Source organism: Trichomycterus rosablanca, chromosome 6 (assembly GCF_030014385.1).
Source record: "Trichomycterus rosablanca isolate fTriRos1 chromosome 6, fTriRos1.hap1, whole genome shotgun sequence".
Classification (NCBI taxonomy): domain Eukaryota; kingdom Metazoa; phylum Chordata; class Actinopteri; order Siluriformes; family Trichomycteridae; genus Trichomycterus; species Trichomycterus rosablanca.
Genome location: NC_085993.1, coordinates 7,000,517 through 7,017,906, shown reverse-complemented (window position 1 = coordinate 7,017,906; position 17,390 = coordinate 7,000,517). Strand labels below are relative to the sequence as shown.

At 40.6% G+C, this 17,390-nt stretch overlaps 1 protein-coding gene across 1 annotated transcript in view; it reads left to right on the top strand.

Moving 5' to 3' along the window:
* hs2st1b (heparan sulfate 2-O-sulfotransferase 1b) overlaps nt 1–9,681 on the top strand; it is a 76,982-nt gene extending 67,301 nt beyond the window's left edge. The window contains exons 3-7 of the mRNA XM_062996546.1: nt 1,629–1,714; nt 3,265–3,403; nt 4,046–4,143; nt 4,557–4,714; nt 8,903–9,681. Of these exons, the coding sequence (XP_062852616.1) occupies nt 1,629–1,714; nt 3,265–3,403; nt 4,046–4,143; nt 4,557–4,714; nt 8,903–9,129 (708 nt within the window). The 3' untranslated portion in view covers nt 9,130–9,681. The remainder of the gene's footprint in view (nt 1–1,628; nt 1,715–3,264; nt 3,404–4,045; nt 4,144–4,556; nt 4,715–8,902) is intronic.
* The last annotated feature ends 7,709 nt before the right edge of the window (nt 9,682–17,390 follow it).

The window sequence follows — 17,390 nt, the reverse complement described above, 5'->3', positions numbered from 1 at the left end:
ATTAAAGCTGGTGAATCTGAATATGCTGAAAGAAAAAACCCTCCTGAACCCTGCACATCCGTAGACAAAGAGAATTTATATCTAGTTTTCCACCCACTTGTACACGGCTGTTCAGCCTGTGTGTGCTGTATTCTACAGACTGAGCTGGACTCCAGTCACAGAGCGTGAGTGTATTACTGCATTTATATTCATGTCACTAAAGTCTAGGACATGGTGGAAAAATGCCTCTGAGCAAGAACAGCAAGGTATTTTTCGTGAAGCCTTTGCCTAGGTAGTATTCGCCTGACTTCACTTGCTGCTTTTTTTTTCAGTGCACTGAGCTGAGACTCTTGACAGAGAGACGTCAATTAGAATCTGTTTGGTAGGTGTGTGGTGGTGTTTTAAAGCTCGGCTCATCTCTTAAAGCTGCTGCAATTAATTCAAGTAAATGTAACCTAATGTGCAAATGATAGAATAATACAGTCCATGAGATCATTAGATGCCCAATTTTCCTCCCAATCTAGTCGTATCCAATTACCCAATTGCATTACGCTTCCTCTCTACTGATGTTGACCTCCACCCTGACTGAGGAGAGCCGAGACTAACACACGCCCCCTCCGATATGTGTGCAGTAGCCGACTACATTTTTTCACCTGCACGAAGCGAGTTCATATATATGTGGATCAGTTTTGTGTATGGAGAGGCACACCCTGTCCACATTATTCCTGGATTCAAACAGCCAGCAGAGGTCGTAATTGCATCAGTTATGAGGTCTCAGATGGCAGAGCTGAGTTTCAAAGTGTTCGAAATGTCAGCTCTGGTGTGCTAGCGTGTTTTACTGCTGCACCACCTGAGCGCCCCATTTACAGTATTTTGAAGCATGTCTGTAAGAATTTTTTAGAGCATTTTTGCAAACAATGAGTGTTTAATCAGTGTTTAATTGATGTTTATTGGAGTTATAGCCAGGGCTCGGTGCAGGCTACAGCGGTTTGTTTACATAAAACCATGTTCATAGAAATTATAGAAGAACCTGATGAGAGCTTGTGCATGTAAATTGTCTTAAAATGGTACAGCTTTTTATTTATAGTCTGTGTGCCGATTTTAAATATACCAAAAATTGTTTTATAAGTCTGTATAGAGTCAAGTCAGGAAAAAAAATGCTTAACCATTTTGACTGGATGTCTACTAAGACATAATTGGCTATGTCAAAGGGAAGCCCTGCAGTGTTCTGGCGCCCTGTCCACAGTATACTGCACTGCACTGCACTGAAGTGTGTCTGTGGGAAATTTGTGCCCATCCAGTCAGGATAATATTTCAGGCTTTGTATGTGATCACTGTTCTAGTTTATCCCAGTGGTGTTTAGTGGTGTTGGAAGTCAGGGCTCTGTACAGACCACAGCACTTAATCCATATAAAAATCATTTATTTGTGGTCTTTGCATTGTGCACATTTTAAGATCACACCTAAAGCACAAACTGAATACATACGCTCTGATAGCTAGTGTTAAGGACCAGCCTCATATCTGAGGCCCTTACCTTGTATCACTGTTGTAATATGGCCCACGCACTGCAAACTGACTGTAGTAATGAAATAGCCCTGCTATACAGTGTGTGTTGTGTGTAGTCATGCATTTGTTTGTGTTTTTTCCAGGTAAGGTTTGTGAGGAATGTGACCACCTGGAAGGAGATGAAACCTGGGTTTTATCATGGCCATGTAGCCTATTTGGATTTCTCCAGGTGAGTTTATGCACGTACAGATTTATCTCTGGATAACAACTACATATAGAGACAGCATTGTTTCTGTAACCCACACATTTATCACCAGCATTATATTGTTCTGAACTATCGACATACTTTTTTGTGTTAAATGTAGCCACAGGGGCTGGATAATTATTGACAGTGTTGATTGGCACATTTTAGATATACTAAAGATCTAAGTTGATCTATATGTAGTCTGTCCAATCAGAAAAAAAATGCCATAGTGTTTTGACAATGTATTAAAACATGAAAAAGAAAATAGCAACTTGAAAGTATCATACACATTCTCCACACACTGTTAACTTAAAATCTGTCCATGGTAACGTAGTATCAACCTCACAATTATAAATGGGTGGCTCAGAGGGTAGCACTGTTGCCTTACTGCGAGATGGCCCTGGCTTTGATTCCCAGGTAGAGCGGTCCGGGTCCTTTCTATGTGGAGTTTTCATGGAGTTTGTGTGTTTTTCTCATGTCTGTGTGGGTTTCCTCTGGAAGTTCGGGTCCAAAAACACGCAAGTTAGGAGAACTGGAGATACAAAATTAGCCGTGAGACATTGAGCTTGAACTGACTAATCGAGTGTAGCCTGTAACTATCTGTCCTGTCTTTAATGGAACGAAGGTGTAAAACACAACCCTAAGATCCAAAAAACTATATAATATAAATAACAAATATGAAAAAACCAGGCACGTTCCACTAATGCCTTTATTAACCTTACAGCTGTACTATTTAAGTTTTTCAGGCTTCAGTTCTTTATCAACTTCTGTTTTCTTTGTTAACTTGGTTCTTCTACCACTGCTTACTTCTTATTCCCCTCATACTGACATTCACTTCTGTTCAGTTTTGATCTGATTCGATCTTTGAATGTCATTTCAGCAAAGTTTCTGCCATCTAGTGGTTAAAAGCGAATTTACAGGCAATAAATAATAATAAACTTTTTTTCAATTGTGTTTGAACGTAAATTATAGTCAATTAGACGAGCCGAAAATTCACATAAAAGTGTCCTAGTGTGTAAATGATAAATGATAAACCCCATTCTAAAAGAATGGCCGTTATTATGGAGTCCTCAATCTTCTTTCGCAGTATTTTAAAGTCTTTTTAAGATCCAGGTTTGAATCTTTGTGGTTTAATTGATCGGCCGGATTACTACTAAGACATGACTGGTTATGTCTGTAGGAGAGAGGGATGGTCAAGGCCCCCCAATGCATTGGCATCCTAATTGACATCACCCAAACCAGGATAAATTAGTGGTACTATATAAACATTACATACATTACATCACTGTAGGACAGTTCCAGTTTGTATCAATCACAAACTGATTTGGCAGTGGTAGCTCACTTAGTGAAGATTAAACCAGCAACCTTCTGGTCACTAGTCCAGTATCGTACTATCACCAAGTTACTATTCTTGGGCTCCTCAGCAAGGCCTTAACCCTCAATTTCTTGTATTTCTTGTCATAACTGTAAGTCGCTTTGGATAAAAGTTTCTTCTAAATGTTGTTAATGTAAATGTTTTGTGTTTTCTGCTTTAGATTTGGTGTGAAAGCGAACCCCGTCTACATTAACGTGGTGCGTGACCCTATTGAACGGCTAGTGTCGTACTACTACTTCCTGCGCTTTGGAGATGACTACCGACCCGGCCTTAGACGGCGAAAGCAGGGGGACAAAAAGGTCAGCACCATGTAAAACGCTACAGTTTTTTCTCGAATGTCACTGTTATTCTTGCATCTGACATAAAACTTAATAAATCAATGTATTACAAGTATGTAAATATTCACCATATATTCATGTGATTCGGTCTGCATTTTTAAATAATGAAATAATTGTTTTCTTTTTATTGCTGCATGTTCACTGGAAAGCCCTGATATTTACCCTATTTCATTGAATTTTTACTTTACATTTTATTTTTCATTAGCCATTTTTAATTACCCATTTCCTTTTACCTAAAGTGCATATTTTGCCATTTGTTTTAACCTATAAACGTCTGTCTTTAGTCTACAATTACCTGATAGTCGAAAAGCTACTAGTGTCCCATTACAACATAAAACACAAATTTCAAACATAATCATACTTTTTTTTAATTATAGTACTTTTGGAGTTTTTGGCCTTTGACCACCCTCCTCCTCAAATCACATATACAATATTTATTTAATAGACAAATGTAGACCGCTACAGAGTTGAACAGGAAGCTTTGAGAGACTTTTTGGCTTGACAGAAATTAAGCTTCAGAGATAGAAAGAGAAAAGAGCAGAAGTCCATTTTTGTGTATATTTTTGGTGTGTGATCAGAGTGTGTGTTTGTGTTGTGTTTCAGACGTTTGATGAGTGTGTAGCATCAGGAGGATCAGACTGTGCTCCAGAGAAGCTCTGGCTCCAAATTCCATTCTTCTGTGGTCATTTCTCTGAGTGCTGGTGGGTCAATTTAGATGCATGTACACCACAAGCAGCATCTTTCTCTCACTGTCTCTTGTTTATTACATCATGTATAGAGTTTTAATACCAGCTGAAAGCCTGATGATACACCATCTGGCCAAAAGTATATGAACACCTGACCATGAGACAGTCTAAAGATACAAATCTGCTAAAACTGTGTTAGAATATTTTTTTTTCTTAAATAAGATGCTATAGAAGTGTAAGTGCTTTTTAAAGTGCTTAGTAAAGAGGTGGGTCTTTAATTGTCTTTTAAAGACAGTGATAGACTCGGATGTACAGATGGACCGGGGGAAATTGTAGCATGTTGTGTGTAAAAAGTCTCATCACATTTTTCCTCAATGTAATGTTGATGTCAGTATTAACTGAAGCTCTTGACCCGTGTGTGTGTGTAGGAACGTGGGCAGTCGCTGGGCTCTGGAGCAGGCCAAATATAACCTGGTGAATGAGTACCTGCTGGTGGGAGTGACGGAGGAGCTGGAGGATTTTATCATGATGTTGGAGGCGGCCCTGCCACGCTTTTTCAAAGGAGCCACAGACCTCTACCGTACAGGTCTTACACCACCAGATTCAGCTCAGAAATGATTGGCATGAGATGATACCAGCTTGCTATTAGTAACAAATCCCGACTCTGAGATGGCATTCCGATTTATCCTAATGATGTTGCATGGGGTTGAGGTCAGGGGTTGTGTGTTGTTTTTTTACACCAAACACAGCAAACCATTTCTCTATGGAGCCTGTAGTGCACAGGTGCTTGTCAGGAAACAAGAAACATCATTCCCCAAACTGTTTCCTTAAAACTGGAAGCACATAATTCTTAGGAATGTCATCGCACAAACTGATAAAAACATCCCCAGACCATTATTCATCTTCCACCTTACTTAAAAGATGGCCTGTATGTACTCATGCAGTGAATGTGTTCCTTAAATCTGCTCATTTAGATTTTTTTTAGTAGATAGTGAGGAGAAAAGTAAAAAAGCTGGTGTGCCTGACTCCACTTCAGCTTTGTGCATGATGATCTCAGGCTTGTGTGCATCTGCTCAACGGTGGAAACCTGATCTGTGACACAACCAAAAATCCTTGGTCGTTGATCCAGAGGCAGTTAAAAAAGCTTTAGGAACAGTTTTGACATTTCATGCAGTACAACAGTCGATTCTGTAACCTTGCATGACTTCACCACTGAGCTGTTGCTGCTTAATGTTTGTGTTTTACTATAACATGTAAATGTAAATAACACTGATGGTTGACCTTACCTTGAGAAACTGTAACAGTATGGAAATGATGACCGCTGCTCCTCCCAAGTATTCTGGACATAATCACTAGTAAGGAATTAGGTGGCTATGCAAAAAGGTTTGATGACATCACATAATTTTAAAAGCTACTGAAGAGGCGCCCTGGTGGCGTAGCGGGATATTTCGCTAGCACACCAGCAGCAAGATTCTGAACTCCTCGGAACTCGAAACTCGGCTGGGCGCCATCCAGCGGGCATAATTGGCAGTTTTCGAAGGGAGGGGATCATGCTCTGTTTCAGAATGTCACAGTACATGTTGGAATTCATGTTTCCCTCAATGAACTGCAGCTCCCCAGTGCCAGCAACACTCATGCAGCCCAAGACCATGATGCTACCACCACCATGCTTGACTGTAGGCAAGATACAGTTGTCTTGGTACTTCTCACCAGGGCGCCGCCACACATGCTGGACACCATCTGAGCCAAACAAGTTTATCTTGGTCTCGTCAGACCACAGGGCATTCCAGTAATCCATGTTCTTGGACTGCTTGTCTTCAGCAAACTGTTTGCGGGCTTTCTTGTGCGTCAGCTTCCTTCTGGGATGACGACCATGCAGACCGAGTTGATGCAGTGTGCGGCGTATGGTCTGAGCACTGACAGGCTGACCTCCCACGTCTTCAACCTCTGCAGCAATGCTGGCAGCACTCCTGTGTCTATTTTTTAAAGCCAACCTCTGGATATGACGCCGAACACGTGGACTCAACTTCTTTGGTCGACCCTGGCGAAGCCTGTTCCGAGTGGAACCTGTCCTGGAAAACCGCTGTATGACCTTGGCCACCATGCTGTAGCTCAGTTTCAGGGTGTTAGCAATCTTCTTATAGCCCAGGCCATCTTTGTGGAGAGCAACAATTCTATTTCTCACATCCTCAGAGAGTTCTTTGCCATGAGGTGCCATGTTGAATATCCAGTGGCCAGTATGAGAGAATTGTACCCAAAACACCAAATTTAACAGCCCTGCTCCCCATTTACACCTGGGACCTTGACACATGACACCAGGGAGGGACAACGACACATTTGAGCACAATTTGGACATGTTCACTGTGGGGTGTACTCACTTATGTTCCCAGCTATTTAGACATTAATGGCTGTGTGTTGAGTTATTTTCAGAAGACAGTAAATCTACACTGCTATACAAGCTGTACACTGACTACTCTAAGTTATATCCAAGTTTCATGTCTATAGTGTTGTCCCATGAAAAGATATAATGAAATATTTGCAGAAATGTGAGGGGTGTACTCACTTTTGTGATACACTGTATATACAGTGCCTTGCAAAAGTATTCAGCCCCCTTGAACTTTTCAACCTTTTGCCACATTTCAGGCTTCAAACATAACGATATGAAATTGTAATTTTTTGTGAAGAATCAACAACAAGTGGGACACAATCGTGAAGTGGAACGAAATTTATTGGATATTTTAAACTTTTTTTAGAAATAAAAAACTGAAAAGTGGGGCGTGCAATATTATTCAGCCCCCTTGCGTTAATACTTTGTAGCGCCACCTTTTGCTGCGATTACAGCTGCAAGTCGCTTGGGGTATGTCTCTATCAGTTTTGCACATCGAGAGACAGAAATTTTTGCCCATTCTTCCTTGCAAAACAGCTCGAGCTCAGTGAGGTTGGATGGAGAGCGTTTGTGAACAGCAGTTTTCAGCTCTTTCCACAGATTCTCGATGGGATTCAGGTCTGGACTTTGACTTGGCCATTCTAACACCTGGATACGTTTATTTGTGAACCATTCCATTGTAGATTTTGCTTTATGTTTTGGATCATTGTCTTGTTGGAAGATAAATCTCCATCCCAGTCTCAGGTCTTTTGCAGACTGCAACAGGTTTTCTTCCAGAATGGTCCTGTATTTGGCTCCATCCATCTTCCCATCAATTTTAACCATCTTCCCTGTCCCTGCTGAAGAAAAGCAGGCCCAAACCATGATGCTGCCACCACCATGTTTGACAGTGGGGATGGTGTGTTCAGGGTGATGAGCTGTGTTGCTTTTACGCCAAACATAACGTTTTGCATTGTGGCCAAAAAGTTCGATTTTGGTTTCATCTGACCAGATCACCTTCTTCCACATGTTTGGTGTGTCTCCCAGGTGACTTTTTATGGATATCTTTGAGAAATGGCTTTCTTCTTGCCACTCTTCCATAAAGGCCAGATTTGGGCAGTGTACGACTGATTGTGTCCTATGGACAGAGTCTCCCACCTCAGCTGTAGATCTCTGCAGTTCATTCAGAGTGATCATGGGCCTCTTGGCTGCATCTCTGATCAGTCTTCTCCTTGTTTGAGCTGAAAGTTTAGAGGGACGGCCGGGTCTTGGTAGATTTGCAGTGGTCTGATACTCCTTCCATTTCAATATGATCGCTTGCACAGTGCTCCTTGAGATGTTTAAAGCTTGGGAAATCTTTTTGTATCCAAATCCGGCTTTAAACTTCTCCACAACAGTATCTCGGACCTGCCTGGTGTGTTCCTTGGTCTTCATGATGCTCTCTGCGCTTTAAACAGAACTCTGAGACTGTCACAGAGCAGGTGCATTTATACGGAGACTTGATTACACACAGGTGGATTCTATTTATCACCATCAGTCATTTAGGTCAACATTGGATCATTCAGAGATCCTCACTGAACTTCTGGAGTGAGTTTGCTGCACTGAAAGTAAAGGGGCCGAATAATATTGCACGCCCCACTTTTTAGTTTTTTATTTCTAAAAAAAGTTTACAATATCCAATAAATTTCGTTCCACTTCACGATTGTGTCCCACTTGTTGTTGATTCTTCACAAAAAATTTCAATTTCATATCGTTATGTTTGAAGCCTGAAATGTGGCAAAAGGTTGAAAAGTTCAAGGGGGCTGAATACTTTTGCAAGGCACTGTATACTGTATATATATATATATATATATATATATATACAGTGTATCACAAAAGTGAGTACACCCCTCACATTTCTGCAAATATTTTATTATATCTTTTCATGGGACAACACTATAGACATGAAACTTGGATATAACTTAGAGTAGTCAGTGTACAACTTGTATAGCAGTGTAGATTTACTGTCTTCTGAAAATAACTCAACACACAGCCATTAATGTCTAAATGGCTGGCAACATAAGTGAGTACACCCCACAGTGAACATGTCCAAATTGTGCCCAAATGTGTCGTTGTCCCTCCCTGGTGTCGTGTGTCAAGGTCCCAGGTGTAAATGGGGAGCAGGGCTGTTAAATTTGGTGTTTTGGGTACAATTCTCTCATACTGGCCACTGGATATTCAACAGATATAATGAAATATTTGCAGAAATGTGAGGGGTGTACTCACTTTTGTGATACACTGTATATACATATATATATACATAAAAGAAAGCAAAAAAAAGATGAATTAATCATCTTCTATATTCATTAAAACCCCACAACTGCAATTAAACGAAAATATTTTTTAACATAAACTTCATGTGTCTGACAGGTAAAAAGTCCCACCTGAGGAAGACTACAGAGAAGAAACCTCCCACCAAAGAGTCCATCTCCAAACTGCAGCAGTCAGACGTGTGGAAGATGGAAAACGAGTTCTATGAGTTTGCACTCGAGCAGTTCCAGTTCGTACGAGCTCACGGCGTCAGGGAGAAGGACGGAGAACTCTACGTGCTGGGACAGAACTTCTTCTACGAGAAGATCTACCCAAAAGTGAACTGAAATCCAACAGAAAGACTGGCCATCTTTTTTTATTGTCCACCTTGGAGATGAGAGGACGACTTTTGGGAATTCATTTCACTTCTTCTCTGGTTTAGTCCAGTGAATTTTTGCTGTAAAAACCCTGTACAGTCGATTTAAATACAGTTTACACCACGCTCGGTGATAACAGGAACTCCATTAGGATTTTAGAGTGCTTTTATGTCCAGATCTCTTCGTTCTTGTGTGGAATCTTTGTAAGACGCAGGACAATTCTTTTATGTTTTACAGAATTTTTTTTAAATAATTAATTTAGACTTTTTAAAAGGGAAAAAAAACAACAGGGTGTAAAAGGGGTGTGCAGTTTTGTACCAGACTGACAATTAAAAGCACTTTCATTTTATTACAACATGTTTAAGCAACTTTCATAACTTTTTTTCCCCTTCTGCATCCAATATATTGATGATTGACAGTTTACATACAGTGGGGGTTACCTTCAGATGGAAGAGACCTCCTAGTAAAAATGTTGTTATTTTTTTACATTAATGACAATGTTTTTCATTACAAGTCATAAAATCAGCACTAAATTTGAGTGACGTGTTAAATCTAATGTAAAAATACACACATTTCAGATTTTCACATTTGACACTATTGAAAAGCAACTGACCACATCTGAAACATGAATACTGGAATTCAGTTCCATTCAACCACAGGAGGATTAGGATAGGGCAATAATGCCTGACCCTCAGTCTGAAATCCAGTTTATCTGAAAGGTGTTGGATGAGCAGCTTAGGGCCTTTTTTAGGCAGATTAAGTTCTTCCATATTAATTTTAAATCACACATTTTTATGGACTTATTTATGCACTGTGACACTGTCATGCTGAAACAAAAGGCATTCCCTAAACTATTTTTACTCATTTAAAAGCATACAATTCTCTAGAATAGCACTGTCGTAAAGCATTTAAGTTTCAACTAAATAAAGAAATCCAGTCCATACCAATTAAAACACGAGTGATGGCATTGCACATGCTAATCTTAGGCTTGTGCTCGAAGGTCAAACATGTGGACACCAATTCCAAAACCACTTCTGTCTCATTTCATTTGTACAAAAGTTAAGATTTCCTTGAGTCTGATGCTCTTTATTTAAGCTCATGCTTGGATGACTTTCAGTAGGTGGATTTGATCGACTCATCAGGACCTTGTTTTAGCTCATACATTTGAAGACCATGACAAATACAAAGAAATTCTGACATTTATACATTTTCCTGGGATTTACCTTTTTACACAAATCTTTCATTTAATTTTCAGGTTTTACCACCATGTTATCCTGGTCAGGGTCACAGTATTCAGATGTGAGGAGATGAAGTTCAGCTGAAATGTCTAAACACAATACGATCCATAGTTTCTTTTGGACGGTGGCACAGTGGTTCAGTGGGTAGCACTGTCGCCTCACAGCAAGAAGGTCCTGGGTTCGATCCCCAGGTAGGGCGGTCCGTGTCCTTTCTGTGTGCAGTTTGCATGTTCTCCCCGTGTCTGCGTGGGTTTCCTCCGGGAGCTCTGGTTTCCTCCCACAGTCCAAAAACATGCGGTCAGATTAAATTGGAGACACTGAATTGCCCTATAGGTGAATGGGTGTCTGTATGTGTGTGTGTGTGTATGTGTGTCTGCCCTGCAATGGACTGGCGCCCCATTCAGGGTGTTACTGTCTGCCTTGTGCCCATTGAAAAGCTGGGATAGGCTCCAGCTGCTGCACCACCCGATCTCTGGCATTATTTAGTGGGGTTTAAAATCAATAAGCATTAGTTATGCAGTGTGGAGATGACGTTTAGCTTAAATCTCTAAATACAATTTAAAAAAAAATCTTTTTGAGATCAGGGGTGTCAAAACTTTTCTTGTTGAGGGCCAGATGTAGAAAATACACAGATCAGGCATAACCACACGGGCCAGCATTCGCTCACCACGTGCATCAATGAGCCTTGGTCGCCCATGACTCTCACGCCGGTTTACCACTGTTGCTTTCTTGGACCACTTTTGATAGATACTGACCACTGCAGACCGGGAACACCCCACAAGAGCTGCAGTTTTGGAGATGCTCTGACTCAGTCGTCTAGCCATCACTGGCCCTTGTCAAATCCTTACTCTTGCCCTTTTTTCCTGCTTCTGACATTAACTTTGAGGATAAAATGTTCGCTTGCTGCCTAATATATCCCTCCCACTAACAGGTGTCGTGATGAGATAATCAGTGTTATTAACGTCACCTGTCAGTGGTCATAATGTTATGTCTGGTCGGTGGATATGCAATGACTGGCCACAGACAAACAAGTAAAAAAAAAAAAAAAACAGGTCTAATAGATTATTATCAATGACATGTTATTTTTATTTAGGTGAGTAATAATCTATTTGTGTGTAAGCTAAGATTTTGCTTACCAGTGAATAATCCTAATAGGAGCATTAAAAATATTCATTTTCCCAACATGCCTGGAATCTTTTTGGAGTTTCTTTGGATCCTACAGTCTGCCCAGAGGTTCAGGAACATTACTGTAGGTGTAGCATTGTTAATATTACTTATACGTATATGGGTAGAGGAGACGATGAGCGTTTAAGACTGTTTTCTTTGTAACAGCGACACCCAGTGTTCAAACTAGGAATTTCGTTTTTTAACCTACTGGCCAGCTTGTATTTAATTTCTGAAATACTGCACGGGTTGTTTCAAAAATGATAACGGACTGTAGTTTGGACATCCCTGACCTAAATGATCCTCAAACCCTCCTGAGATAATATTCAGTGGAGTGAAAAATGACAACTGAATCTTGATTGTACAACAAGAGTCTTAAGTGTGGTTAATGTTTTCTAGTGGGTACATTACCAGTCAGACATGGTGATGGTATTGTGATGGTGTGGTGGTGCTTTGCTGCATTAGAATCTGGAGGACTTGCCATTATGAGAAAACAATGGATCTCACCCTATAACAGAGAATTTCAGATGATAATTTATGGTCATCTGTGTGTGAGCCGAAGCTGAGGTGAGGTTATTAAGTTAAGCTAACAAGTAACTGATTTGAAGTTTTAAAGCGGTCCTAGTCCTATGTCAATCCTAGTAGATATGTTGAAATAGGATGCTTTTTACCAGGGTGATTTGAATGTTTGATTTAACATCATGTTTTACACACTTTGGTTACATTCATGACAGGACAGGTAGTTACTGGTTTCATAAGATTCACAAGTTTAATGTCAAACACCGTCATGGACAATTTTGTATCTCCAATTCACCTCACTTGCATGTCTTTGGACTGTGGGAAGTAACCCGAGCTCCCGGAGGACTCCCACACAGACACTTGGAGAACAGGCGAACTCCACACAGAAAGGACCCGGACCGCTCCACCTGGGAAACGAACCCAGGACCTTCTTGGCTTGCTGTGAGGTGACAGTGCTACCCACTGAGCTTCTGTGCCACACAGACAAGAAAAGCTCTGTTTAAACTCCAGTGACCTGAACAGCTTTGGAATGAACTGGGCTTTCATGACCAACATCAATTCCCAGCCATACAGATTCTCTTTTGACTGAATGGGCACAAATTCCCACAGACATACTTCAGAGTCTTGTGAAATGCATCCTTAAAAGAGTGGCTGTTGTTATAGCTGAACAGATCACATATACAGTAGGTCACATTATTTTAAAAGCATTTGTTTTTTTTCAAATAAGATACCCAACCAGTTCATGGTCCGGTGTTTAAACACTTTTGGTAATACAGTGTACCTGAAATAAGTCCTGCTGGATTAATTCACATGATAGTTTAAGTAATAGACGTTTGGCCCCCTTTTCTGGCTAGTAGGAGTGGAACAAACCACAGAACTCTGTTCTAAAAGCTTCTGGGCCTTCCGGACATGAATAAACTGAGCTGGCTGATGTTGGCTATAAATAATAGCTGACAATTCAAAGCCTCTTCATCTAGAGGTCTTCTGTTGCTGTCTAAATAATGCATAACAGAAGGAAAAGGAAAGTTACCCAGAGATTAGAGTCTGGTATAGAGCTGAAGGTTTTACTGTAGTTTATTTTGAATATTACTTTCATAAATCATTTGGCAAAGTCTGTGGCCACTTGAGCATTACATTCATGAATGCTTGGTAAATATTACATAGCTAAAAAATAAGGTACAAAAAAACACATATGCTGGTCCCTTTTTGCCTTCATATCCTTTGAAGCATGACTACTGGAATTCACTTCCATTCCACCACTGGTGGATTAAGCAATAATGCTTGACCCACAGTCTGAAATCCAGTTTATCCCAAAGGTGTTGGATGAAGAGCTCTGGGCTTTTTTAAGGCAAGTTGAGTTATTATAATATTATTAAAATAATTGTTCACCAAGGCATTGGCATGCTGAAACAAAAGGTATTCCCCAAACTGTTTGGCTCATTTAAAAGCATACAATTCTCTAGAGTAGCAGTGTGTTCTAAAGCATTAAGATTTTACCTAAATCAAGAATCCCAGCTCATACCATTCAAAACGTGAATGGTGGCATTGGCATTGCACATGTTGATCTTAGGCTTGTGCTTGACTACTGGGCTAATTAAGTCCTAGGTAAACTTTCCAAAGTCAAAAGTATGTGGACACCTATTTCAAAACCATGGGCATAATCTGAAGCTTCCTCTTTTTCAAGTATAACAGCTTTACACAAGATTTTTAGAGAGGTTCTGTGGGAATTTGTGCCTACACAGCCAGATAAGCATTTGTGAGGTCACATTTTGTCATGAAGCCCTACCTTGCAGTCCAATGTTCCAATCCATTCTGAAGGTGTTTAGTTGTGTTGAGGTTAGGGGTCTTTACAGCAGTGGTCCCCAACCACCGGCCGCGGACCGGTACCGGTCCATGGGTCATTTATTACCGGGCTGCACAGAAAAAATAAATAATTCGCTACATCAACAATGAAAACACCACTTTTTTATGGGTGTTATTGTTATTAATCACCCCTAGTTGGGAGCAGCGTCTCGTTGCAGCGAAAAAGCTCATCTGTAAGTAGTACAGTTATTTTAAATCCCCCCCCGCCCCTGCCGGTCTGTGAAATTATATCTTATATGAAATCGGTCTGTGGTGCAAGAAAGGTTGGGGACCACTGCTTTACAGGACACTTGGGTTTTCCCACATCAAAGCTTGTTCTATGCACCTTTCATTGTGGTACAGTCATACAGGAATAAAAAGGGGCCTTGTTGAAAAACTATCCCAAATTTGGAAACATATTATGTACAAAATCAATACTATACAATACAGCTGTTAGCAGTGGGTTGGCTAAAATACCTGACCTCAATAATAAAATAAGGTGTCCATACACACATAAATGTAGGTTTTAATTAATTTATGGCTATTTGATCAGAGCATGATATAGATCAGACGGGTCTCATACATTTTCTTGGCCCCCACAGTCGCTGAAGTAAGCGGAGAACCCTCCTGTCTTATAAGCCAGAACTCAATTAACTTTCCCCACTGTTTCTCTAGCTGCAGGCGTACTGGAGCTTTGTTTCATCAATCCGATGAATAGAGGCTGATAATTACTGCTTCTCAATTAAAACAAGTCTGTGTGCTTATTGATCGTGACTGATGAGCTTGAAGGTTAATTAGGAGCAGAAAGCTCTACAGCATTCTATTGTTGGAGATTCGCTGCTGCTCAGGTTTCGATTCCCATGACTCTAAAATGATGGATTTTTATTTCCACAAACAGATTTGATTTTGTGCATTGATACTGATCGCCCCACTGGAGGAGCTTTAAACATTCATCCTTCGATAAATAATCGAGTCTGTCGGAGGCGTCTGTAATATTACGGCTAGCTTTGAATGCTCCTATTCACCTGGAGAATCCATGTCAATATCAGTATAACAAATAACCAGTGTTTATCAGGTAGAGGCCAAATGCTTTCTATAGCTTCTGTTTGCGGCAGGGCAAATTAAAGAATTCAAACTGGCAGGGATAGGTGGTCATTACCTACATGCCCTAAAAGTAAAGCTATAAAATAAAGCACCTCTACGATCCAGCCTTAACAAAAACTGTACATCATTAGCTTTACAAAGCTGGAATTGATAGCAGGGCAGCCATACTGAAATCTTGTATGTTGAACTTGATGAAAGGAGCACATAACCTGGACCCCATGAGCAAACTAATTATGATCTTATGAGCTAAACTTCAAGGTAATTTATATTATACAGTATTAAATTTGGATAAAGCAGCTTAGATGGAGAATCTATTAATATTTGGGCAGTTGCTGAACATCATTTGTAGTTTTTCTAGTCAAAATTTAATGCAGTTATTTAAAAGAGTCTTTTTATTGGCATAAAAAGCATGTATTTTAATTTTAAAATGCATAATATATTCTTAGTTATGATTTCTATAGGGTGGCACAGTGGCTTGGTGGGTAGCACTGTCGCCTCACAGCTAGAAGGTCCAGGTTTTGATCCCCAGGTGGGGCGGTCCGTGTCCTTTCTGTGCGGAGTTTGCATGTTTTCCCCGTGTCTGTGTGGGTTTCCTCTGGGAGCTCCGGTTTCCTCCCACATTCCAAAAACATACAGTCAGGTTAATTGGAGACACTAAATTGCCCTATAGGTGAATGTGTGTGTGTGTGTGTGTGTGTGTGTGTGTGTGTGTGTGCGTGTGCCCTGCGCCCTGCGATGGACTGGCGCCACGTCCAGGGTGTTACTGTGTGCCTTGCGCCTATTGAAAAGCTGAGATAGGCTCCAGCACCCCCCCGCGTCCTTAACTGGATAAGTGGTTAAGAAAGTGATTTCTATATCTTAGCTACACCATTTTACCAGATACATACATGCTTTATTGCCATTAAATTGCACTTAAAATAGATTGCTAGAGTCTAGAAAATGAAGCACTGGTTGGATACAATCTATTTGTCTTTAAATGGGTTTTCTCTAGGTTTACTTCCACTTTCAAAATCATACCAGCAGGTGGACTGGCTATTCAAAATAGCCCCTTAGTACACAAGCACTTCTGCCTTCTGCCTGTAGATTTAGTAAAAGGTTCTGATCAAGATTATGTGGTTACTAAAGGGTTAAATAAAAAAATGAGAATGTTAGTAAATAGTAAATAGGATTAGTCACTTTGGGTCACTCTGGGTCACTTTGACCCAAACTTGGGATCAGGCCACATTTCTATGCCCGCTGTGTTCGGCAGAGGGCGTGCTGTGCTCGTGCCCTGTATCCTCTCAGCTGGACGTGATCAACAAGCTCCTTTAATGCACCTGTACCAAGCCAAATGGAACAAACGAACTGAGGCATTACCATTAAGAATACAGATTGCTCTATTAGTGCAGCGCTGGCTTTCAGCTCTGGTGGCGTCTATAAATAAGGCACTTTGCTCCGTTCTGGGCAATTTGTGGCCCTCTCTCAGTGCTCTGGCATAATGACGCAGCACTGCTTAATTCACCGTGTGCAAATGCTGTGCCACCGATGTGACTTTCTTGTTCCAGAGGACAAGTTGAGTGCTTTAGAGAATCTTTCCCCCCATAAATGGCCTCTGTAAGAAAAGGTCCGACTTGTACTAGCAATTTACACATCGTACCCATAAAGGTCTGGAGTCAGCTAAGCACACTAATGTGCATCTGTACAATAGAAAAGATGGAAAAGATTGGCAGTGATTCTGTGGCTTGGGTTGGAAGCTCAAACTCCACAGTATTAAAGGATTAGTGTAGTCGAGGAACCACGTCTAAGCCACAGGCAGGACATGAACCCATGTTCTTAACTGTTCTTGTTTTGAGTGGTGCAGTGTTTTTACAGAAATAGCCCCTATATCAGATTTATTTAAATAAGTCTGGCTGGGTTTTACAACCATAACGTTTGGCAGCTGGGGAAAAATCTCTTGCTTTGGCAGACTGGACAATGTTGCTCGTCTACACAGCAAACAAAGCAGACAGAAGGACCAGACCCCACCCTTTTTTCTTCATGACTATAGAGCTTGCTTTGTGCACAGGGGCACAGCCAGGCTGGAACAAAAAAGGGACTTCCCTAAACTGTTGCAGTAAAATTGAAAGCATATAAAATTCTTTATATAGTTGATTTATTACACCAGTTAGCAGTTGTTGTGACTGAAATACATTTATTCAATAATTACCCAATACTTTTGTACATACACCGATCAGTCATAACATTAAAACCACCTCCTTGTTTCTACACACATTGCACAGTTTATCAGCTTTACTTACCATATAGAAGCACTTTGTAGTTCTACAATTACTGACTGTAGTCCATCTGCTACTCTGCATGCCTTGTTAGCCCCCTTTCATGCTGTTC